The 25,241-nt window shown below is 48.8% G+C and overlaps 1 protein-coding gene and 1 long non-coding RNA gene across 2 annotated transcripts; both read right to left on the reverse strand.

The window, feature by feature from the left end:
• Positions 1-17,648: 17,648 nt before the first annotated feature.
• LOC141041583 (uncharacterized) lies at positions 17,649-22,298 on the reverse strand. The gene is made up of 4 exons (XR_012202127.1): positions 19,890-22,298; positions 19,570-19,812; positions 19,401-19,499; positions 17,649-18,299 (listed from the first exon to the last, which is right to left on the reverse strand). It is a non-coding gene; the product is annotated as an uncharacterized lncRNA (long non-coding RNA).
• Positions 22,299-22,384: 86 nt separating this feature from the next.
• Positions 22,385-24,996, reverse strand: LOC109771344 (uncharacterized). Its single transcript, XM_020330037.4, has one exon. The coding sequence runs from the start codon at positions 24,900-24,902 to the stop codon at positions 22,521-22,523; it is 2,382 nt and encodes a 793-aa protein (XP_020185626.1). The 5' UTR covers positions 24,903-24,996; the 3' UTR covers positions 22,385-22,520.
• Positions 24,997-25,241: the final 245 nt, after the last annotated feature.

Genomic DNA, 25,241 nt, shown 5'->3' on the forward strand with positions numbered 1-25,241 from the left:
GGGAGCCACTAACGAGGTTCTTCTTGATGGCGGGGACATGCTGCACGTTCTTCAGCTGCACGATCCTTCCCGAAGTAAACTTCAGATCGACCGTGCCAACACCATGAACAGAAGCACTCGCGCCATTCCCCATCAATACGGACCCGTGGCCTGTGACCTGGTAAGAAGTGAACAATGACATGTCAGCACACACATGTACACCTGCACCTGTGTCCACCCACCAATCGGTGGGCTGAAACACTGAAAAAACAGTAAATAAATTACCGTACCCAGGTGCACCATTCTCATTGTTGTCCACAATCATGTTGACGGACTTGGAGTCCTGTCCTGACTTCTTGTACTTGTTTGGGCACTTGTTGGCCCAATGTTCAACCGAACCACAAGTGAAGCAGCCCTCGTCCTTCTTGTTCTTCTTGAAGGTCTTCTTACCCTTCTTCTTAAAGTCGGTATTGTGTTGGACACCGTTCTTTCCCTTGGGCTTGTGGGAGTTGAAGTTCTTCTGGTTCACCATGTTGGCGACAGAAGTCCCTTCGGCCCCTTTTCCGTGCGAGTCCTTTGCCCTTGAATTCTGCTCAACACTCAGATGGCCAATGACATCCTCCACAGAGAATTCACGCCTCTGATGTTTCAGAGTGGTGGCAAAGTTCCTCCAGGAATTAGGGAGCTTAGCGATTATGCAGCCCGCGACAAACTTGCCCGGTAACTCGCACTTAAGAAGTTCAAGCTCCTTAACAATGCATATTATCTCATGAGCCTGCTCCAATACAGGACGGTTTTCAACCATCTTGTAATCATGGAACTGCTCTATAATATACATCTCGCTTCCGGCATCGTCTGCCCCGAACTTAGATTCGAGCGCCTCCCACAAGTCCTTGGCAACATGCACATGTAAATATGCGTCGACCAGTTTATCTCCGATCACGCTAAGAACTGCTCCGAGAAACACAACGGTAGCCTCCTTGAACGCCTTCTCCTGTTCAGGAGCAATCGTTCCCGTGGAGACACCGGTGACCCAGAACACGTTCATAGCCGTGAGCCATAACGTGGTCTTAGTCTGCCAACGCTTAAAGTATCTACCGGTCTTATCCGGTTTCAGTGCAGCGGCAAAGCCACTTGCCGAAAAATTCCTACACATAATAGGTTTTTGGATTGTTGACTAAATAGGCAATTTCTCGATTAAATTAATCCACGAGTAAATCACTAGCATGGCATTGACACATATGATCGCATACTGATATTCAGTCAAAGTAGCACATACTACGCTAATTGCAGAAAGATCTACGTATAACGCTAGCATGGCTAAAACAGAAAATAGTAGGAGCGGGATAAACGAGTTATACCCTCCAGTAGGCCATGCAGAGGCCGCGGCTTTGGTGGCAGCAGCGGCGTCCTCGGCGGCCTTCTTGTCAGCTTCAGCTTTCTCGGCGGCGGCACGTTCGGCGTCGGTGGACATGGTGATGATGAAGGCGACGCGGACGTAGAGGAAGTAGACGATCGGAAGTGAGCAGTCGCGTAATCGCTGCCCAAAAACCTATTCGCCCCTCACCCCGTACATGAACCAGAAGGGCGTGGTTTCGGAGACCTGCTCTCCCGTCGACCGTGTACGCGGCGGACGGGATGGAGTCACCGGCGGCGGCAGCAGCAAGGGAACGACGGTGGGCGTGCGCGTGGAGCAGATGTGATCTGTTCGTAGCGGCTAGGGTTAGGAGACACCGCACACTTATAGGCGCAGCCGCGTGGAGAGACGTGGGCTCGACCCACGTCCGAGTCCGTGACAGCCCATGATCCGACGTCTCAGATCGTGGCCCAGCTGTCAGAAAACTCTCCGTTATTGACTGGCAAAAATAAGCGCGTAGGTGTAAGCTCGGCTCGGCTCAATCCCGCAACCCGCGGCGCGGCGCGTCGTGACGAGGCGGAGGAGGAGTGCGCGAGGGCCTCTTCTCTTCTCAAGCTCCAATAGCATGTAGAAGAGAAACCCTTATAAGGAGGTCCAACTCCTCTTCCACTTCCGGGGTGGGACTAAACTTCCCACAACACCTAGTGCCATATAACCCACATGGGCCCTTAGAGATTTTTCAGAAATTGCTACATGGGCCTAGAGCCCATCTCAAATTTCAGCAGTAGATAGGCGTGTTTGGGTTGTAACTATCTTTTGCCACATATTGCCACACATGTCTCACTTGAGTTGCTCAAATTCTTAGCATGTTTGGGTTGCGATTATCTTTTGCCACACATGCCTCGCTTGAATTGCTCAAATGAACCAAACGCACATCTAACTTGGCCAAACTAGTCTAAGTTGATGTGTAGCAAAATGTGACAAGTTATGGATTAGAACCAAACAACCCCATAATCTCAAATGCTGTATAATCCGGTTGTGTAACTCCATATTTAAAAAAGTTCGTGGCAGCTAACCAAATGAAAGCTACCTGCCATCAATCAGCCGGTGAAGTCGCAAAGAACACGATGACTTCCAAATTCTGCCACTAACCAAAGAGATTGTTCAAGACCGTGTCTCATTTTCATGTCAAACTAAAAGAGCGTGTGTCTTGATGGACATGTTATTCGTTAACGTTAGTTGCGGGTCCCAGTGGTTATTGCCTAATTAGTTGAGTGCATACCGGACACTCTTGTTCCGATCCTCCCCCCTGATATGTTTATTTCCCTCTGCTCCTAGCGTGTGTCGGTGAGTCCATCCATGCTAGTATGATATAGTTAGTTCATTGTTTCAAAAAGAAAATGATAGTTAGTTCACAGCAACATACATGACAATTTAATATTTTTTGTCCAACCACATAGGAGTATATTATGATGGGTTGGCATTAGTAATGTCCAAAAGCTGGCTCAAAGGGGGCAAACAGCCGTGGATTCCAAGTCTCCATCGCGTGCCAATCATAGAGTTAGTTAAGAAGGCACGGATAGATCATAGATCACCACTACTTGTACTACTCACTACTCGCTCAGCTACAGCTTAGAGCTAGTCGTGCGCGAGCGCGACGACGGGCTTTCGTTCGCCCCACTACGCCCGCGCCACCAACCGAAATTCCGAAACCGACGTGCGCGTGGCCGACGGTGAGCGGCGCGTCCAGGTGTCCCCAAAGGCCGCAGCGCAGATGCGCCGTCGCGATCACCGACACTAATCGGCAAAGCCTCTTTGACGTCCAGCTGCGCGTGGTCTGTCGCCTACTTAGACTGGCCCGAAATCTGGAATTGTTTCTATTCCCATCTCATCTTCAGCCGGCCTGGAATCCCACGGAACGCACCACCAGCTGTTAGGTGGACGTCGTCCTCAGTCACCGGTAGTAGATTCGTAGACAAGATTATTCCATTTGTTTACGGTGCCACGGGAACGGTGCTATGGTCATTATATGCTTCTTCTTTGCCGTGCCACGGCTGCTAGAGTTATTTTACTGCTTCTTTACGGTGCTACGGATGCTAGAGTTTATTTTTCCAGTTCTTTACGGTGCTACGGATGCTAGGGTTAACTGCCAGTACAGTACTAGTAGTACAGCCAAACCGAGTTACTCCTCACCCAGAGTCCGTGACCGTAGATCGTCGCTTGCGAGCGCCGTGCGCTGGGTACGTACAGCGATCAGAGGGGGGCGTACGTCGGCGGGAATTGATGGTTCCAGCCTGGTTTCTTCAACCCACCCACGCGTGTGTTGCCGGGCTGGCCGGACGGACGGCTTGCGGCTTCCCCTCTGGCTGGCGATTCCTTCCATCGCCCATAATTCATGAGCCTTTTCACGGGAGGGGTACATCCATGCGTGAATCATAGGCGAGCCGGCCTGTCCCCGCGTGTCGGTACCGCATTAACAAATCTCGTTGAGTTGATAGAAAATACATTTCGCAGCGGCGGCACCGCGGCAGCATATCTCGCGGCCGGGTCGATAGGAGGAGAGCCGGGTGTTTGTTTGGGGGCCACGTTCGTGTAACGGAACAAGAATACTTTGCCGGAGATCGGAATAATATGTGGATCCACATCTACTACTGCAAGTACTCCCTCCGTTCCTAAATACTTGTCTTTCTAGGCATTTCAACAAGTGACTACATACGGAGTAAACTGAGTGAATCTACACTCTAAAATATGTCTACATACATCCGTATGTGGTAGTCATTTGAAATGTCTAGAAAGACAAATATTTAGGAACGGAGGGAGTAGTTGTTTGTAGGCATGAAGCAACGGCTCCAACTTCCCTTTGTTAATCGCATTTTTATTACTGGTCGAGAAGAAAGCTTTGTAACCCGCAAAAAGAAAAAGAGAGAAGAGAAGAAAGCTTTGTATCTGCATGTAGCGCCTATTTTTTTCTTTTGTAAACGGTGATTTCATTAATTCAAAATGAAGCAATGGGTTACCAACACAGCCTCTACATAATTAAGATGTACACACCTAACATCAACACAAATAAATTCACACCGACAAGTAGCAAAGTTATACAAGGCCGAAGATATGCCTAGGCGCAGTAAAAGGAAAAAAAAATTCAAAGCAATCAGAACAATGATCAATAAGTTACAACAGTGACCATATCCACACCAATAATCTTAGATGGACGAGAACAATTCTCGAAGCAACGTTTTCAAGAAAAGAAAGACGCTCAAGCGTTGTCGTTGCCAAATCCAACCACCAAATGTCATACCTTGGGGTTTCACCCTGAAAATCAAGTTGTCATTGCCAGATATAAACAAATTAGATCTAGACCTCAAGTTTTCACATCGAAGGTCGCTATCAATACTTGAGAAGCACCACCAAATCAAAATCATCATGTGTTGTCACCATCACTTTTCACGACTGTCGGTGTCAAAACCGGCGGATCTCGGGTAGGGGGTCCCGAACTGTGCGTCTAAGGTCGATGGTAACAGGAGACGGGGGACACGATGTTTACCCAGGTTCGGGCCCTCTCTATGGAGGTAATACCCTACTTCCTGCTTGATTGATCTTGATGAATATGAGTATTACAAGAATTGATCTACCTCGAGATCGTAATGGCTAAAACCCTAAAGGTCTAGCCCGTATGACTATGATTATAATTCTTGTCCCTATGGACTAAGCCCTCCGGTTTATATAGACACCGGAGGGGACTAGGGTTGTACAAAGTTGGTTACAGAGAAAGGAATCTTCATATCAGGACGCCAAGCTTGCCTTCCATGCCAAGGCGAGTCCCATCCGGACACGGGAGAAAGTCTTCGGTATTGTATGTTTTCAGCCCATCAGTCCGGCCCACGTACCATAGTCCGGACGCCCGAGGACCCCCTAATCCAGGACTCCCTCAGTAGCCCCTGAACCAGGCTTCAATGACGAGGTGTCCGGCGCGCAAACTGTCTTCGGCATTGCAAGGCGGGTTCCTTCTCCGAATACTCCAACACAGTCTTCGGACGCAACGAACGTGTCCGGCTCTGCAAAACAAATACCACACACCACCGCAGAGGAAATAATATTTTGCGAGTCCAATCTGCTGACAACTTTTCTGCAACGTGATATCACGGCACCACCCGGTTATTATATCGAACCGTTTTTTCGCCCGTCGCTCCATGTTCCGAGACGCGGTTTCATTGGCACGTCTTGTCGAAGCAGAGATCGTATCCCCTTATTGCGAGATCCTCATCAATACGGGCGTGGGTATCCCAACCGTCCTGTCGGCCGGATTCCTTAAGAATAGGCAGGTTTTAAGGCTTAGGAGGAGGCGTTCGGTATTCATTGCCTTTATAAAGGGACTAAGACTCATCTTGCTTCTTCACGCCAACCCTTCTCCAGCCTCGAGCTCCAGCACCCAAGGTTCAATCTAATTGTTTCGAGCTTCCCAGTCATGTCCGGAACCGGCTCTCAAGGTCGGTGGATGGCTTCTTCTGTCACAGAGGAGGATATTACGAAGCTCCGGGCGGCAAGATACCTGACTGCGGAAATCCCCCACAGGCTTCCTGCTCAAGGGCAGGTTATCCCTACTCCCAGATCCAGCGAGAGGGTCATATTCGTCTCCCAGTTCCTCCGAGGGCTAGGGTTTGCTCTCCACCCCTTCGTTCAAGGGCTCATGTTCTATTACGGGCTAGATTTTCACGATCTAGCTCCAGACTCCTTTCTTCACGTCTCGGCGTTCATTATCATATGCGAAGCCTTCCTCCGTATTACCCCACACTTCGGCTTGTGGCTCAAGACCTTTAAGGTAAAGCCGAAGGTAGTCAATGGGAAACAAGCGGAGTGCGGTGGTGCTACGGTGAGCAAACTTATCAACGTTTTTTGGCTAAAAGGATCCTTCACAGAATCTCCCGACTTATGGCAGTGGGAGTGGTTTTACATCACTGAAACCCGCGGCACCAAGTGGGCGGCTACACCCGCGTTATGATCTGGCCCTCCAATTCAGCTCGCATCATGGATCAATAAGGGCTTGGATTGGGGATCAATCGATGAAGTGCAGACTCTACAGAGCCGCATCCAGAGCCTTATTGAGAAGGACACCGGACTTATCAACGTAATCCAAGTAATGCTAGTCCGCCGGGTCCTACCATGCCAGCGGCGGCCTCTTCGCCTGTGGGAGTTCAATCCGGAAGGACCACGAACCCTTCAGCACTTCTTTAGCACAACGCACAAAGGAATGTGGAAATTATTCTTCGGGGCATGAAAACAGTGTCCGGATACTACAAAGGACATCGGCCTTGACTGCAACCATCCGGATACCTCGGTAAGCACTTGACTCTCGAATACAGCTTAGATAAGCATCTCATAATAAGATACTGAGAAAACCATCTTTTTCAGGGCTGGATAAAGAAGGCGGAGCGAATCAGGTGTTCGGTTCCTCTTCCCGAAGACTCAGCTAGTCCCGTCCTAACAAGGATGCTGGTCCCGGCGCCATACCAGGCACTGGTGGAAGAGGACAAGGAGGAGAGCGGGGGAACCAAAGGTGGCTTCCATCCCGGAGGTAAACCACACACGGTGTCCGGGGAGATTGAGGCTCCCTCTTCCGAAGACAAAAGAGAAGGAGAAGCTGACATCCTTTCTCCCTATGGTAAGAAAAGGGCCGCCTCCGAAAGTTGGGAGGTAAGGGCTCCTAAGCAAGGCAAGACGCCCCTGTCGGGTGGTTCAGGCTCGGAAGGTGACGTTGTCGCACAGTTCCTTCGTAAGGACAAGCCTCCAGCCGAATCGTAAGTGAACAAAGGTGTTTTAAACATATCCCGTTCCTTTTCTCATTACAAAGGTAACATCTAGAATATGCGTTTTGTAGTCCGGCACACGGTCTTCCTCAACAATCCTCCTCCTCGGGGGACCTTCTTCCAGAGATGATGGAAAGCAAGACGCCTCCACAAGCTTCCTCGCTCAACAGGGCGGACAACATCGAGGTGTCGTCCCGGAGGATCTCTCCCAATTAACAGAGGATAATGGAGACAGCGCCCCAAGGTGAAACTTCGGCCGCCCAGGGTCCAAAGTGTGCGGTCCCTACGGGGGCTAACAATAAAGGCTCCGGACTATCCGGTTTACAGCCGGAGACGACTCTAGGGTCGAGCAGACATATCCTTTCAAAGGGAGTCCGCAGGACCGTCTCCAAGATTTTGGGGCCCCGGGGCGAGATGTAAATTGACCCCCTAAATTTTGAAAATGCATCTTGTGGTATAACTTCTTAGACTGTTCTGGTAGGTTGACACATATGCTAATGACAAGTTGTTGCAGTTTGGGGACATGATTGCTACTGTGTAATTTTAAATTTCAGAATTAGATTTATACTAATTTGTAGTATTTGATACAATTTGTTCAGAATTCCCGAAAGTGTCTTGACAGGGCTAGCACACTACTCTTTTTGTTCATGATGAAGTGCAATTGATGAACTAGTATAAATAAAGAATGCTCTCACTCCATTATAAAACTTCAGATATGTGTTAATGAGTATAACATTTAGAAAGATATCAAATACTACCTCCACCTCATATATTTTGGGACGGAGGGAGTAGTAACTACAAAAGGCAAAGGTGGTACTAATGAAAAAAGATCAGACCTTAAAATCTGAACGATCAGCTACCTTGAATAATCTTTGATGCACGAGTTAGTACATCCAAAAATAGATTTATCAATCTATGTAAAGCCTGGATGACAATAGAAAGAGTACAAGAAATCTAAATTTCAACAAATCTACTTACCCAACAGATAAGAAATGATAGGTAGGCGGCAGCAGGCAGAGGCAGACGATCTGATGATTGGGTGCCGGTCGTTCGTAGCTTTATGGGAGCTGTCGAGCGGAGCAGTATGGCAGGCGTCCGGTTGGTCATGCGTGATTGCCGGCGAAACAGGAGGGAGCGGGAGCAGCGATCGGGGAATTGGAATAGTCACCACGCAACAATGGGTGATTGATCGGTTACAGAGGGCGTATGGGGCTCGAGCGATCAGCAGGCTTTGCTTTTGACGGGCCTTCCACTCCCCTCCTGGGCTGACTAGTACCTGCACATTGGGGGGCCCCAAAAATTTGGGGGCCCTGTGCGGTCGCCCAGTTTGGCCCCCGTTGTGGACGGGCCTGGGAGTCCGTACTCCCACAGCTGCTTCCAGGAATCCGGAGGCGCCGGATACACTGATGGACATGTTGCGATATTCATCAATCTCAGAGGAGCATCGTACCTTGATGGGTACGGTAGTTGAGAGGATTCTGTCCGCGAAAAGCGGATTGAATGAAGTCTTCATGGGCTTGCTAAGAGGCTTTGAGGTATGTAATGTTATATTTTCGATTGTGCTCTATACGCAAAATGCACCTGTGTATAGATAGTAGCCCCTGAGACTCTGGTTGGCGTCCAAAGGGAGGCAATCAGAGGATCGAAAAAGATGTCCCCAGGAAATAATGTAATTACTTGAAACACAGGCTGTTACCTCCATGACGACTGCCCACGCTACAGAGGTTGCAGGTCTGGAGCAGAAACTTGATGTGGCGGATAACGACATCACGCTTATTAACAGGCGACTTGATGAGGTGCAAGGTATGTGTTGGGGTGGTCAGAGTATGTATATATAATAACATGAGCACGAAGCTAGAATTATATTCTGAGACATGCGTATTCTGCAGATGGTGCTGCCGCGGTTGAGACCCTTCGGGTTGAACTTGCCCGAGCCAAGGAGCAAGCCCGGATGAGTAATGTGGCTGCCAAGAAGGCAGCTGATGAGTTAGAAGCCGGACAGGCTGCTCAGCGCCAGTGTGAGGAGAGAATGGCCACTATGGCGCGCGAGCTGAAGGAAGCCACTATCCGGTGTGAATTCCTCGAGAGGGATAACAAAGCCAAAGACGCTGATCTCGACAAGGCCTTGCAAGAGGCGAGAGAAGCACGATCTGAGTCTACGGCGGCTCGGGAAGAGATCCGGCAAGCTGGGGAGATAGCGGCCGGTAAGGCTTTCTTATTACAGACTAAATTCGGCGATCCGAAGTATTCCCCGCTTAATCAAATGTGGAGCTCTCCGGACGCCTTTTTAGACTTGCCGAAGAGCGCCTCCGATGCGGCGCAGTTTTACGAAGCGCAAGGAGGGTATGCAATAAATAAGCTTTTCTGGTCATATTCGGCACGCCGAAGCGCCCGCTGTTGCTGAACGAACAGATGGCCCAGTGGGCCGAGCTCCACAAGATATCTGGTTCTGCCATGAAGGACGTCGTAGTCCGGCTGTGGCCGACTGAGCCAGTTCTGAAGAGTTATTTCGGTTTGGTGCAGCGACTAGTTGATGCGGTGCCGCGTATCGACGCCGTTAAGCGGTCAACATGCATTGAAATTGCACGGATGGCCTTTGCCCGTGTCAAGACGTACTGGGCGAAGATGAAGGCCACCGATATTGCAGCGAAAAGTCCACCCAAGGGCAAGGAGCGTCACGCGCCAGAGCATTGTTTCGAGGATGTCTTAGAGGGTGCCCGCTTGATAGAGGGTCAGTGCTCGAAAGAGATGATATTCGAGTGAAGTGTATTGGAATTGTAAAAACAATATTATGATATTTTAAGGCTATGCCTAGAAGTTTTGGCTCCTCCTGTGCGGCCGTTTTTGTATAATCTGAAAGTTTTCCAGTCGTGGGCTTCAGCCCCCTCGCATAAAATACGAGGGTGTTCGGAAAAGCACTTGATCACTCTTGACCCAACGTCTTGGTCCGTGAAGGAGGTGTCAATGCGGCGAACTAGGCAATCAGACTATATGGCTTTAGCACTTTCACTTAGCCATAGGAGTTTGACGGTGGGTCTACAATATAGCCCCTGGTATGTACACAGTTATCCGAATACGGTGCGTTACATGGGTGACTAGAAGAACGGTCCTTCGTGTAATATGGAAGGAATCGCGAAAGATTCTAATAAGTCATCGAGTGGTTAACCAGCTCTCGCCGCATCATGACAGTCAGTTTTCGGCTTTCTCTACTGAGGTGCTCATCCGGATAAACCGGGACACAATCGTAGTAGTTCTCCCTTTACTACCCTAGCTGATATAGCGGAACGTAAGGTAGTAAGCACAGGAGCCGGGCAACCCAACTATTGACCAAAGACATGATTCGGAGCTGATGCATATAAGGCCAAACTCGTGACGCTGAAGTGTGCTATAAAGCTGTTCGGACTTGTCGGCAACTCATTTGTTCCCATATCGAGCCCCTGGCAACCTGTGCCGAGGTGCGAGTGTGAAACAACCGGGGAAATTCAGCTCTTTAGAAAAGCGAATATTGGATATGGATTATGTTCACTGGGACCTGATCGATATGTCAATTGCCATTTTACAAATAATGACGCCACGACCCAGGCTATTTGACATGCCGGTGGTCGAAGGCCGAGGGAGAAGGCACTTTACAGGCTCGAAATAAAGAGTGCGGTCTACACAAAATTATTTGGACCTCCTGTCGCACGTCTGTGCCACCTTGCCTCGGTGAAAGGATTCCTTTAACAGGAATAACCTTTGGGTAAGTGTATAAAGCTGAACTCCGAAAGAGTCAGTGAGATGACCAATATTTGAGACACCTGTGATAAAATAGAAAAAAATAGTTAGAAAGGAAAAGAAGGAAATGGGAGTGCTTGTAGGCTTGCCCGTATTGTGCCTTCGCCGATGACCATGGTATTTTAAGTACATAATTATGCATGCGTGGTATAAACTTCTCGTGATTGTGAGGCGAACGACGGAGGCCGAACTGCTAATCCAGCTCTGAGATAGATCGGTTCCATTTAATAGAGACCGGCGGCTTAATGGCCGATGAGTTGTGCGGCTTAACGGGGCCGCTTTGTACTTCGGCTGTAATAGCCGTAGTACGATCCTCTGTACGGAGGGAGTGTTCCGTATTTCCATTTATTATTATGACGCCGCGTGGACCGGGCATTTTAAGTTTTGCGAAGGCATAGAGTGGGATCGCATTAAAACGAGCAAAAGCGGTATGCCCCAGAAGTGCATGGTAGCCACTGTGGAACGGGGCAATGTCAAAGGCCAAGCTCTCGCTTCGGAAGTTGTTTGGCAAACTGAAAACGACTTCCAATGTGATGGTGCCCGTGCAGTGAGCTTCTACGCCGGGTACTGCTCCCTTGAGGATGGTTGTGGTGGGTTTGATTTTAGAAGGATCAATGCCCATTTTGTGGACAGTGTCTTGGTAGAGTAGATTAAGGCTACTGTCGCCGTCCATAAGGACTTTCGTGAGATGGAACCCATCGATAATTGGATCGATGATCAGAGCTGCCGAACCTTCGGGACGGATATGACTAAATTTTGGGGGAACCCACTCTATGGCGTATGCGTCCCGTAGTGCGCGTGTGTGCTCCCCTGTAGGGGTGTGCGTCACATATACCATGTTTACGGTTTTCACTTCGGGGGGAAATTGCTTCTGAACCCCGGTATTCGGCTGGCGAGTCTCTTCGTCATCGCTGTCACTCGGCGGCCCCTTCCCCTTGTGTTCGGCATTAAGCTTGCCGGCTTGTTTGAAGACCCATCATCTTCTGTTAGTGTGAGTAGCTGGTTTATCGGGGGTGCCATGAATCTGGCAGGGCCGATCCAATATCTTGTCGAGATTGGATGGTCCGTCTCTATTTGCCTTGGATGGCTTTTTCCATTGACCGGGTTATGAGCCGCTGAATCCGGCGTTGACCGCTGTGTCTTGCGTTATTTCATTACTATTACGACGCTTGTGTTTATTGTGCTATGGCTTACCATTGCCGTCTCAGACTTCGGAAGTGCCCGGATCGCTGGCGCTGTTGCTCCTACGAGCGAGCCAGCTGTCTTCTCCCGCGCAAAAGCGGGTCATTAGAGCGGTAAGGGCTGCCATGGATTTTGTTTTTTCTTGACCGAGGTGGCGGGCGAGCCATTCATCCCGGACGCTGTGTTTGAAGGCCGCGAGGGCTTCGGCGTCTGGACAATCGACAATTTGGTTCTTTTTAATTAAGAACCTAGTCCAGAGCTTTCTGGCTGACTCTCCGGGCTGCTGGATGATGTGACTTAAGTCATCGGCATCTGGTGGCCGGACATATGTACCTTGGAAGTTATCATGAAAGGCGTCTTCCAAGTCTTCCTAGCTGCCAACGGAGTTCTCTGGAAAGCTGTTTAGCCAGTGCCGAGCTGGTCCCTTTAGTTTTAGTGGGAGGTATTTAATGGCGTGGAGATCATCGCCGCGGGCCATATGAATGTGAAGAAGAAAATCCTCGATCCATACCGCGGGGTCTGTTGTCCCATCGTATGATTCGATGTTTACGGGTTTAAACCCTTCTGGGAATTCATGCTCCATTACCTCGTCAGTGAAGCAAAGGGGTGTGCGGCGCCTCTATATCGGGCCACGTCACAACGTAGCTCGGATGGAGTCTGTCTGCGGTTCTCGGCCCGGGCGTGAGTATGATTATTGCGTTCGGCTAGATAGCCGTTATCGCGTGTCGGGGCACGTCCCCGTGATCCATAGATCGATCTGTTCTGACCTGCTCTACTGTCCAAGTCCTGCCGCAGGTCATATGTATGTCCCGAGCTGTTTTGTCTCTGCCTTTACGGTGAGGTGGGGCGGGCTGGTGTTCGGCTTGAGTTGTCGCTTTGTCCCGACCATGTGGTGGTCGGTCAGCCGCATTGCGCGACGATGGTACGGGCTCCAGCGCCTCATCATCGAACTGAGGTAGCAATTTGCGCTTCGGGTAACTTTTGGCTGGGCGTTTAAGGTTGTATTCCTCGGCTGTCAGGACATCAGTCCATTTATCGTTGAGCAGATCTTGATCAGCTTGAAGCTGTTGCTGCTGCTGCTTCTTTTTCAAGCTCCTTGCAGTGGCTATTAGCCGGCGCTTAAAGCGCTCCTGCTTGAGAGGTTCCTCCGGCACAATAAAATCCTCGATGCCAGGGCTCACCTCATCCTCGGAGAGCGGAAGATAATTACTACCCTCCGAGTCTTCGTGTGTGGCATGTTCATCAGGGCTAACTTGCCCATCTTCTGTTCATCTTGTTCGGAAGTTGCCTCAACGGGGTCTTCATTGTCTTCGGCACCGTCCGGAGTGTTATCTTCTCATGTGCCGTGTTGATGTCTTTGCTGCGGCGTGATTTAGAGCGGCGCCGCTGACGCCGGCGCTTTGGTTGTATCTCAGGAGGTTTATCCTCAACTCGACCTTCCTTGTCATCGCCGCTATTCTCTTTTGGTGCATCCACCATGTATACGTCGTATGAGGAGGTGGCCGTCCATCGTCCGGTGAACGGTGGGTTTTCGGCCTGCTCCTCTCCAGCATCGTCGTCCATACCGTCGATGTCTTCGGAGCCGTAATCGAACATGTCGGTTAAGTCCTCGATAGTGGCTATGAAGTGGGCGGTGGGTGGGAAACGAAATTTTCTGTCATCAGCCTCTAGTTCGAACCAGATATAATTCGGCTGTGAGTTCCCCGCTAAGGAGAGTGTTTTTAATGAGTTTAGCACGTCGCCTAAAGGCGAGTGCCGAAAGATGTCCGCGGAGCTGAATTCGACGATCGATGCCTAGTCAAGCTCGTCGTGCGCGTACGCACATGGTTCGGAACTTGTGGCTGGAAACGGGTTCGAGGTTCCGGTGACACAGATCCCACTCGAGATTGGGTCTGTGTGCGGCTCTGACGGCGCTGAGTCTGCGGCTTCCGTGGCGGGGTTGAGCCTTCCGCCCCCGGATGGCGCAATCTACTCCGGATCTAGGGCCAGAGCAGTTACAGGCGCTATCCCCTGGGCATGGTCCGATGACAGATTTAAGTCATGTTCATCGTGGCGACAGGGAGCGGCTGCCGTGGTCTCGAATTCGTCGAAGATCAAGTCCCCGCGGATATCCGCGACGTAGTTCAAGCTTCCAAATCTGACCTGACGGCCAGAGGCGTAGCTGTCGATCTGCTTTAGATGGCCAAGCGAGTTGGCCCGCAGTGCGAAGCCACCGAATACGAAGATCTGTCCGGGGAGGAAGGTTTCTCCCTGGACAACATTGTTGTAGGTGATTGACGGGGCCATCAAACCTCTTGACGACGACACAGCGGAACTCTCAATAAAAGCACCAATGTCGGTGTCAAAACCGGCGGATCTCGGGTAGGGGGTCCCGAACTGTGCGTCTAAGGTCGATGGTAACAGGAGACGGGGGACACGATGTTTACCCAGGTTCGGGCCCTCTCTATGGAGGTAATACCCTACTTCCTGCTTGATTGATCTTGATGAATATGAGTATTACAAGAGTTGGTCTACCTCGAGATCGGAATGGCTAAAACCCTAAAGGTCTAGCCCGTATGACTATGATTATAATTCTTGTCCCTATGGACTAAGCCCTCCGGTCTATATAGACACCGGAGGGGACTAGGGTTGTACAAAGTCGGTTACAGAGAAAGGAATCTTCATATCAGGACGCCAAGCTTGCCTTCCACGCCAAGGAGAGTCCCATCCGGACACGGGAGATAGTCTTCGGTCTTGTATCTTTTTAGCCCATCAGTCCGGCCCACGTACCATAGTCCGGACGCCCGAGGACCCCCTAATCCAGGACTCCCTCAACGACCCCACCCGTTACACGCATACACAGTCTCGACGTGAGATACCACACAAGTGAAGATCATGCTTGCACAAGCAAGTCAAGCCGCGGCAAGAGGCGGTCGCCACCAAAGGCTCCTAATAGCAAATGTCGTCGTCGCACATGTGGCAGAGGTTGACGAGGGAGGAAGGTCATCACCACCTCCAAAATCCAAATTCAGGGCGCTCCTACAATCCTGCAGGGTCCTCATGATCCATCGTCCTCATCCATGGCGGCATAACTAGTCGACAAAACATACTCGTCATTGTCGCCAGATCCGAAGATCCAAGATCCCCATCACGGTAATCGAGCATCATAGGGCCACAACGTCACATGTGTGCCCAAGCAGAGGACTGCCAAATTAGGACGCAACAGGTCGTCGTCATCACCCGCGTACCTGTAGATGGATCGTGAACATTGGTGTCCCAACACTAGAGATCATCGGCTCGACCAATATATCCCCTTTGCCTCAAGCCGTCACATATAGACCACATCTCTCCGCCGAAGGCTACCAGAGCAAATATCTCCCCACCACCCCTCTCATCAACCAGGGCCAGCAGCAGGCCATTTTTGTCGCTTGCGTACTTGCAGACGGGATCGTGAACATTGGCATCTCAACATTAGAGATCGTTGGGCCGAAAAGAAAATCAACTGCATGTTGTACAACCATCCTCTCCGCCTCAAGCCGTTGCGCATAGATCGCATCTCACTGTTGAAGGCTGTGGGAGCTAAGATCTCCCGCTTCCGCTCTTATCGAGCATGGCCAAGGCTTAGCTTGGACACTAGTCTTTAGCAGCGACAAGGGGAAGGGAGAACGGTGAGGTAGGAGGTGACAACTTAGGGCATCTCCAACGCCAACCCTCAAACCGCCCGCATACATCCGGACCGTGCGGTCAGGACATGTTGTGCCATCCAACACGGGCCTCTATCGGTTCGCCGACCGGTCCAGACACACTTTTTCCCGTAAGTTGAAAGCGAAGTTGGAGGGGGGCACGTAGGACTCCGACACCCTCGGTCCACTATCCTCCCAATCCCATTCTCTTCCACTCCACCCCTTCCCCCCTTACTTTGCATCTACACCCTCCTCCTCCGACGCCATCGTTGTACCTCTTCGGCCGTCGCGCAGGCATTGCCGGACTTCTGCAACCAGCACCGACGCGCCCGCTCGCCTTCTAAGACGGTGCTGTCCACCCAGGTCCCGTCCGCATCTAGGTACACTCCGCCCCATGTCGACGACGTCCATGGCAGACACCACGCCCGACAGGTGTTCATTCAAATGCCATTAAGCCTTTTTTCAAACGCCATGTCGTTTTTTTAGAGTACGAAGGATGACGGGGTTCTCGACCATGAAGGATGAGTTGTTGTGCGATGCATGGTTGGCTATATCCGCGGATTCCGTAGGCAGGAGCAGAAGGGGGATCTTCTGGCAGCGCGTGCATGATTCATATCACGCGCGAAAACACATTGCGCTCTATGACATGCACATCATCAATGAACGCAATATGAAGTCGTTATCGTATCGATGGTATGACTGGAGGCAATGTGACCATTGCGTGCGGCAGCTGAGGAGATCGTAAGTTTTGTTTCTTCTTGCTCTACACATCGATTGAATGATCGTTAAGTTTTGTTTCTTCTTGCTCTACACGTTGATTGATTCATTCATTCATTCAATGTTGCTCTACAACCTGCTCGTGCTGCCGTGATATACCACAACTCAGAGGGCAGACCGCTCACGCACACACATTGTTGGGTGAAGCTCAAAGGGCAGTATTTGTGGGGCAACTTGATCGATCCATGAAAAACTTGTTGAACATCCAGTTAATCTAGTTGAACCATTTATCGTTGGGTTTGAACTATTGTTACTAGACTTATTTGCATGCTATGTATGGATAATTTGTGCTATTTTGTATCCGGACTTTGATGAATTCCGTCAGGATTGCATGAATGTTGTGCGGTATGTTGAAACCTGGCATGAAATGTATACGGATAGTGTAGGATGGCTGGCTCCTACATCCGTTTCCGCGGACTGTTTCTGCTGGAGGAAATTTGCGGTCAGTGTTGAAGACGGTCTTAGGTTTGGGTGGCCGGCGGCTAGGATTGGGTCGCACTCTGGATGTAGCGTGTGCATACGTGGTATCCGTATGTAGGAGCAAATTATTAAATGCATCTCTCTTTCGGTTGCCTCCTTAAAGCGTGTGCAGTAAAAGTTGCTTTTGGAGAGCATAGATCTCATCATCTGGAGTAGTAGATGCCCAGCACTATCATGAAGTTAAAGTACTACGCCACACCACGCCTCGCTAGATCTTAAGCTGCAAAGATACCTCTTGGCAACCCACTATAGCAGGACAGGCCAATCCGTAGGCAACACCTAAGCGAGCATTTTTGTATCATGTAGAGGTACTTCAGGGCCTGATGGCCTGTTGGCCTGAAGACAAGGTTCGGCGATGGTTTGCGTTTGGACATATCGCCTGAAGCATCAATCTCAGTCCGTGTAGGCATGCTATTTTTGCAAAATACTACTACTACCCGCTAAAGCAATATAGAGCCATCTTATTTCACGACTGACCACGGGTATAGCACATGACTGTGCAAGCTAAACATATAAAGTAATAATTGCAGCCAATTACCAGCTAATGCAACAGATATTCTACGATTATGACTAATGATGTTGTCTGGTTCAGCTTGTGATGCAGCTAGATTAGCATCTCCTGTGAGTACTAACTTTTTTCTTTTTTTGCGGGGGAGCATCTCCTGTCAGTACTAACAACCATGATGACAATAGATTTTCGGCAATCAGATAAATCTTCACCAGAACTTCTCTGGATTCAGGCACAGCTTTTATAAGGCTATTGCAAGAAAATACAACTTCAACCGGCTAATTTAGTGGGAAAAAAGAAGGCTAGTGAACTCGCTGAGTTAACAAGGACAATTCTCTCCGTGGTTCTAGCGGTTGGCTGCATATCTACTTGCATTGTGGTGCTACTTGAGTACTATTTGTTGAAGATTGCAGTTGCACTCGCTCAGTTAGCAAGGTAATCATGTTTAATCAATAAAGCTCTCTCTTAGCCGTGCAAAGAGGAAAATGATGAGCACTTGACTTAATTATGGCAGGCTCATTGCATCTTGGGAGTCGAACACGGATGCTTGGTGTACTTGACAGATGCCACGTGTCTCTGAATAGTACTGTCAGCGTTGTGGCGTAATCCAGGAGCAGAAGAGACTTGCACACAAGGGAGTCCAGACCAGGAGGAGGAATGGAAACATTTGGAAGGAGTCCCAAGGAGAATCAGGCAAGTTGAAGATATAACAATTAGACTTTGCATCAGTCAAGTTCAACATAAATATACCCTGCTGGACACTCGTCAACCTGCACCTGCATTGAAACACAAAGATAAATGACACAATATGCTATTAAAACCAATCAAGCAGACTTACTAAGAACTAGAACACGCGCGCGGCGAAGCGCGTGGGAAACAGGGGTCGATGTACGCCTGTCAGGACATGGTTTTTGGTTTGGGTTATGTCACCAGGTTGGATCGCGGCACTAACTTGATCGGGCGGAGAGCCTCCAGTTTTATAATGGGTATATTGTTGTATTCAGATGCGCTCTGTGGTTATTTACCGTGCTAATCTATCACTTGTTTCTTCCGTCAAATGTGGCTTCCTTGCAGCAGGGAATCCAGCACTTTCAGGTTTATGCCAATGCTACTACCATTCTTTTTTTGCACTCAGGCCTTACTCAGAGGACGTACTGTTTAACCATATTACTTTCCCTTCAGTTGTCACTTGATTAAACACCAACGCCGCACTTTCAGACCAAACAATCACAGGAACTCTAAAAAATCAGACCATTAAGGGAACACAGTGGTGATGAGGGTGAAACAAGCGGATCTACACGTTGTTTCCACACGCATTACATCACGGTTCCTTAAATTAGTTCCCACATTTTCAAGTACTATGCCAATCGTGATTCTCTTAACAGGAAGCAAAGCGTATGATTTTGGTGATGGTGTCCAACCTCGTCATGAACATAGCCTTTCTATAAGCATAGACCAAAAACACTCCCTGAAGGCTCTAGTTATAATCGGAAATCACCGTCGAACAAAAGCTGGCAGTACACCCATACCTGAAGTAAGCAGTTGGTTCTTGCCTTTTGCACATTTACTTTACTGACTAACAAACCATAACACCCATCAATCAGCAATTAATATCAGGGGAGAAACGGCAGCAGTACACGTATCATCTTTTCCTATAGGAACAAATCTGAATGAGCGTTCATCATCATATGTCCTAATGAATCTACGCACACAGACAGGCCCTTCCAACAAAATAAGGTACTTATATGCTATGACAACCAAAACACTGGCTGAACAACTGCTTCGGTGGAGACCCTTGTAACCGAGAAAGCACACGTAAAACATCGATAGATAGATGGTACATAGCAAACAAATATATGTGCTTTCCTAGAATTTACCTTTTTCCTTGAGCGCTGGCCATAGTAAGCCAACGGTTCATCCTTAGATGCTTCCACAGTGTTGCCCTCATTAGCAGAATCTTCTTTGTGAGGACCTTCCTGAAGCAAATATGTACTATAAGAACTGGTAAATACAAACAGACCAACAGAGCACAAGGGCTAAACGAACCAGGACAGTAGGAGGCGGCGTAGCTTGCGGTTCTTATTCAAGTGCTGCAATGGCCACAAGTAATCTATAAGAACCCTCCTTAACGGAAGTCCCCTGAAACAAACAACCATCAGGACAGCCATAAAATACAAATAGAACAACAATTCACCATGCCAACCGGCAATGTAGCTTGGCCTCTAGATGAAGGACCGTGCCAGCCTTAACCGCCAGGCCTTCTCCATCAGCAGTTTGCTGGGCTCTTTTCTATAAAACAACAACATATTAGAGAAAAGAACCAGATAAGAGAAACATCCATTCAAGGCTATAAACAGGAGTCCCACCATTTTTACTGGGCTCTCCAGCAGCTTCAGCACCCAGTGGAAGCAGCTTATCCACTGTGTTGATGGCATTGCAGCAACCAGCCTCAAGTCCAACAAAGACACTGCTGCCTTTAGGATAAAATTTAGGACCTGAAAGCTATTGTCATCGCCACGGGAAGAATACCATGATACAACGAAATCCACAACATAACTCCTCCCAACCAACTAGAGTTTCTACAGGCACAGTAGAGAGCAAATCATATTTTTCAGACGACAAAACATAAGCAGGTTTACCAACTAACCGATGAGCTACATCACCAAAGAAGATATTTCAACAACAGAACCTTCTCCAGCAGCCAGAATTGATATTTTGTACATGCGCCATTAGCAAATGAAAAATCATGAGCTACAACAAAGCAAACATCATGTAAGAAAGAAAGATTACAAAGACCAATCCAACCTTGGGCTCACAGTTTCTAGGTACTGGAAGGCCTAACCAAATCAATTGGAGACAATAGGCTTTCATAGGGAGAAAAAAATCTCTTATGATGATTAAAGAGGTGCTGAAACATGAACATTCTCCTCACCTTGCAAAAAGTGATAGGCAACTGCTCTGGAATTGTGCCTGGCTCAAGAAATATTGTAACCCAATTGTCCGGAAAGAACCAATTCTGCCTCATCCATGTCATTTATCAATCAGTTTTTTTATACCAACAATATATTAGTTCGGAGAAGGGGCAAGATAAAATATATCTCTGCATGAAGGTGTATAGGGCAAATTAATTACTCTACTTCTACTTCTGTTGAATAAGTGGAATCACCTGCATTTAGAAGGGGTACACATCACTATGAGAAACTTTTTCTTCCCATTCGAATTCTTACAGAAGATGAGCCATAATCCCAAGTTTAATTGATTTCCTCATGTTTCTTACCTTGTAGATAAATGCAGAACTACAGCCACATCTATCCTACCTTACCTCAAACATTATTAGCCCCTCTTTCTCAACTTGCAAATAAACAACCTTCGAATTATGTAGAAACCATCCATCTTCTAATTAGAAATATGATAGAATGAGAATTAAAATTCTACATTCCATTCAAAAATTAGAAAAATATGAAAACAGTCAAGCCTATTTGGTAATCAAATACTTGGATAACCTAATCATGACACCTAACTTAAGGAAAATCCTCACTTGTACATGGATATTTCCTGCAGAACACATAACTAATTTAAGTCTTGTCGCTTGAGGCAAAATTTATCAAGCACTACACTGCACAACACGTTTGTTACAGAAAACAACAGCCATAGGCTAATACATCTATTATTCTCCTGTCAGATGCTACACTGAGATTAGTTGGTACTCCAAATGCTACACTGAGATTGCTTTTTGGTCTTCTTGAAGCTCCACCTTCTATGGGCTCCAGATGCACTTGATACGGCAGTACAACATCTTGCTATTTGTTCATGACTTGTTTTCCATTCATTTAAAGACTGAAAAACAGTTAACCTTTTCTGGACCCTACATATTCTAGCATCTGTTTGTTAAGTACCAGGTACTTTCTTGTAGGCTAAACAAATAATATACAAAATATGAATGCACATCGAGCAGTTTGGTAACTTAAGCATGTAATTAAAGCTTGAAATACCACAAGGCTACTACATTCAAGATAGTCTGTAACAAACCCCATCGGGAATATTCATCATGGGACCAAGTCACCAGAAACAAAGAAGCACGCCCGCGACCAAGGACAGCACGGATACAACATTACACAATCAACACAACAATGAAGACCTAAGGAAACAAAAATGGAGAGGAACAAAATCAAACCCTCAGATGCAGCGCAGGAACACGAATAGCCCGATGAAGCCCCGCAACCAGCCGCCGCTGTCAACACCCCTGCCCACCTAGAAGACCAGAGAAGACCGATGCGAAAGACGAAGCCCCCAGCGGCAGAACCAGCTCCCCATGACCGAGAACACAACAGGTGCAACCGAACACAGAGAACAGCGCTGCCCTCTCTGTGAACCGACAAAGAACACACCCGCCCAGCCGCCACCGCCCACAAAACCAATAAAGCAGCGAGAGAGCAGACACATGCACCTGACACATAGGTCAAAAGGCTCGCACGAACCGCCACGACTCACCACCGAGTAGGCCCATATACAGCTAACGACCAAAACACAGCCTCAAAACCGAGCCCACAACCGACTCTAAATACCATGATGCACCAGGAGCCTCAAAATCAAGGGAGCTTAGTAACTTAGGTAATAGTGCATACAATGCAACCTCACAAATGAAAATGACAGATATTTCTTCCATTCAGAAATATATCATATGAACCTCTTTACCTTGACTACATACATTAAAATAATTAGTATGACCACACCGGATTAGGAAACAGATGAATCTGTGTATGTACTGGTTAGGAAAACTACCAGCAGATCGTATGTGGTTGGAGGATGTACAAACATGAGTTTTCAGCAAATTAATTAAGCAGAGAAAACTAAATGCATCTTACCAGTTTCTCTCAATATTTCTTTAGAGAAATGTAATATGTACATATCCACTATGAAGTCCATGTTTGCCAAGGATAACTAAGAAAACAGTTATATCTACTTGCCGTATCACAGAAACAAACAAGGTTTGATATTCAACCTCTATCTCTTGAAGTGTGCCTAGCCAACAGTTCTAGCAGTCTTTGCTGTTCTTGTTTGGATATTCCAGGATGAAGCTGAGGAAGGTTGCTAAGGAATGATTTGGCATCTGCTATCTTATCATGCCTACAGTACTCCTGCAGTATTGAATTGTAAGTTCTCTGATTGGGCTTGCAACCATGAGTAACCATATAACGTACTAAATCAATAGCCTCTTCAAACATTGAGTTGGCCACATAACTCTTAACAAAGATATTGTATGTTACAATATCTGGTACCAGGCCTGAAGATTTCATCTCAGAAAACAATCTTGAGGCTTCTTTCATCTGCCCTTTTCTTCCATATGCATAGATCATTGTGTTATAAGAATATCGATCCGGGCGTGCACCACTTGACTTGATCTCAGTGAGGATATTTTCGCACTTTTCACAATCACCTAATCGAGAATACATATGCATCAAGCTATTGTATGTTGCGGTGCTGAGGTTGATAGAACTTCCCTTCATGAGTGAAAGAATCTCCTCCACTTTCTTAACCATCCTATTTTTCCCATATACGGAAACCATTGCATTTAGGACGTTAATATCCAGAGAGCACCGCCTCTTCCTAAGTTCCAGGAACGCCTTCTCTGTTTCGGATAAGTTATTAACTTTGCTGTTGACCAATACCAATGTTTTCACCAGCCCGTGGTGTGACTCTATCTTCTCTGCATATATATCTTCTGACAAAGCTTTCATTTTGTCCAACTTTTTTGCATTAGCATATGCATGAAGCAGTGAAGAGTAACTAAGCTCATCTGGCCTACAATCCAGATTCTCCATCTCAGCAAACAACTTTTCTGCCTGCTCCCAACGCCCACCACGAGCTAGTGCAGATAGAACAGCGTTATATGTTGATATGTCAGGATATATACCGGCTTCAATCATCCTCTTGTATATCTCCATTGATTGGTCAAACAAGCCACACCGACTATATGAACTAATGAGTGAAACATATGTGTCCCGCTCAGGAACATAACCAGATTTCTTCATCTCCTTGAATACCCCAGACACCTCGGAATCTAAACCATTTTGACCAAATACCGCCAAGAGTGTGTTCCAGGTCACAACATCTGGCACAAATCCAGCAGACCTGAGATCGTCAAAGACAACCATCATCTCTGGGAACTTTCCCCTCACCCCATGCAGCTTGATCAATGCATTGTACGTGCACAAGTTTGGCTTACATCCATTCCTCAACATTTCATCATATGTCGCGATTGCTGCATCAATCTTGCCAGCCCTGTCAAGACCAGAAATCAGTGTCGTGTATGTAATGACATCCGGCTGAATTCCCTTAAACTCCATCTCCTCTTTGAGCTCTGCTGCCTCTTTCAACAACCCATCCTTTACATACGACGAAATGAGCGAGTTGTAGGTTACCACACTGGGAGGACAGCCCCCAAGCTCCATCTCCTTGAGCACCCCAATTGCCGCATCATGCATCCGCGCCTTGCCATACACATCAAGCAGCGAATTGAATGTGACCTTGTCAGGTTCGAACCCAGCAGCCCTCATTTCGTCGAACACCTTCCCTGCCTCCTTGTAGAGTGCACCACGCCGGCAACAGCTAATGAGCGTGTTATATGTATACCTGTCCAGCGGAATCCCGTCCTTCTTCATGGAGTCCACGAGTGCCAGCACATCCTTCCACGGAACGGCAATCTTGGAGTACACATGGAGCACGACATTGTAGGTGACGATGGCGGGCTGAATGCCGTTCGCCACCATACGGCGGAACACGGCGACCGCGTCCCGGAACCGGCTGGCGCGGGAGAACGCTGACACGAGAGCCGTGTAGGCGCTGGCGTCGGGTTCCGGCGCGGCGTCGAGGAGCGCGGAGGCGTCGGCGAGGCGGCCGGCGCGCGCGAGGACGCGGACGGCTGCGGGGAGCACGCGGGGATGCTGGAGGACGTGCTCACCGTGGAGGTCCCGCGCGGCGTGGAGAGCAGCGAGCGCGACGCCGGGGCGGCCGCGGGAAGCGAGGGCGTTGAGCACGGGGGCGAGCTCGGAGGTTGGGAGCGCGGAGAGAATGTCGCGCGCGGAGTCCGGGTCGGATAGGAGGGAGAGGAGCGCGCGCCGCGCGGGGAGGGAGAGGGAGGGCGGCAGGTTCCATGGCTGCCCGCCTCCGCCGCCCTGGCGGGTAGGGTTGTGCGGGCGGCCGAGGCGCGGCGTGCGGGAGGAGGAGGTGGGGGTGGGGTGTGAGGAGGAGAGGAGGGAGGTGGGGGAGAAGAGTCGGAGAGGGGAGTGCACGGGGGGCTGGTGGCGGAAGATCTTGGAGGTGGGAGGCGGCGGAGCGGGCGCCCGGAGCGGGAGCGGGAAGGCGACCGTTTCGACCATGGCGGGCGGGGTTGCCGTCGGCTGGGGTTTAGGGGTTATGGCCGGTGAAGGGGTGGCTGGCTGGCACGGGCACGGCCGCTCGTGGAGAAGAGGACCGGATATGGCGGGATCTCCTATTCGGCGAACCGCGCGCCGGGAACCGGCCGCGCGCGCACACCCCCGCTCCCCTGCGCGCCCTTCTGGGCCGGCACATGTGGGGTTTCGAAAAAAGTTCTGACTTCCAAAAAACGTACATGGATTCAATAAAAATGTTCACAGAATTCAAAACAACACTTGAATTTAAAAAAAATCACGAGTTAAAAAGAATTCTATTTATTAGGTCGCTGGTAGGTTTTGTGA

This window comes from Aegilops tauschii, chromosome 2 (genome assembly GCF_002575655.3).
Source record: "Aegilops tauschii subsp. strangulata cultivar AL8/78 chromosome 2, Aet v6.0, whole genome shotgun sequence".
In the NCBI taxonomy this organism is placed as follows: domain Eukaryota; kingdom Viridiplantae; phylum Streptophyta; class Magnoliopsida; order Poales; family Poaceae; genus Aegilops; species Aegilops tauschii.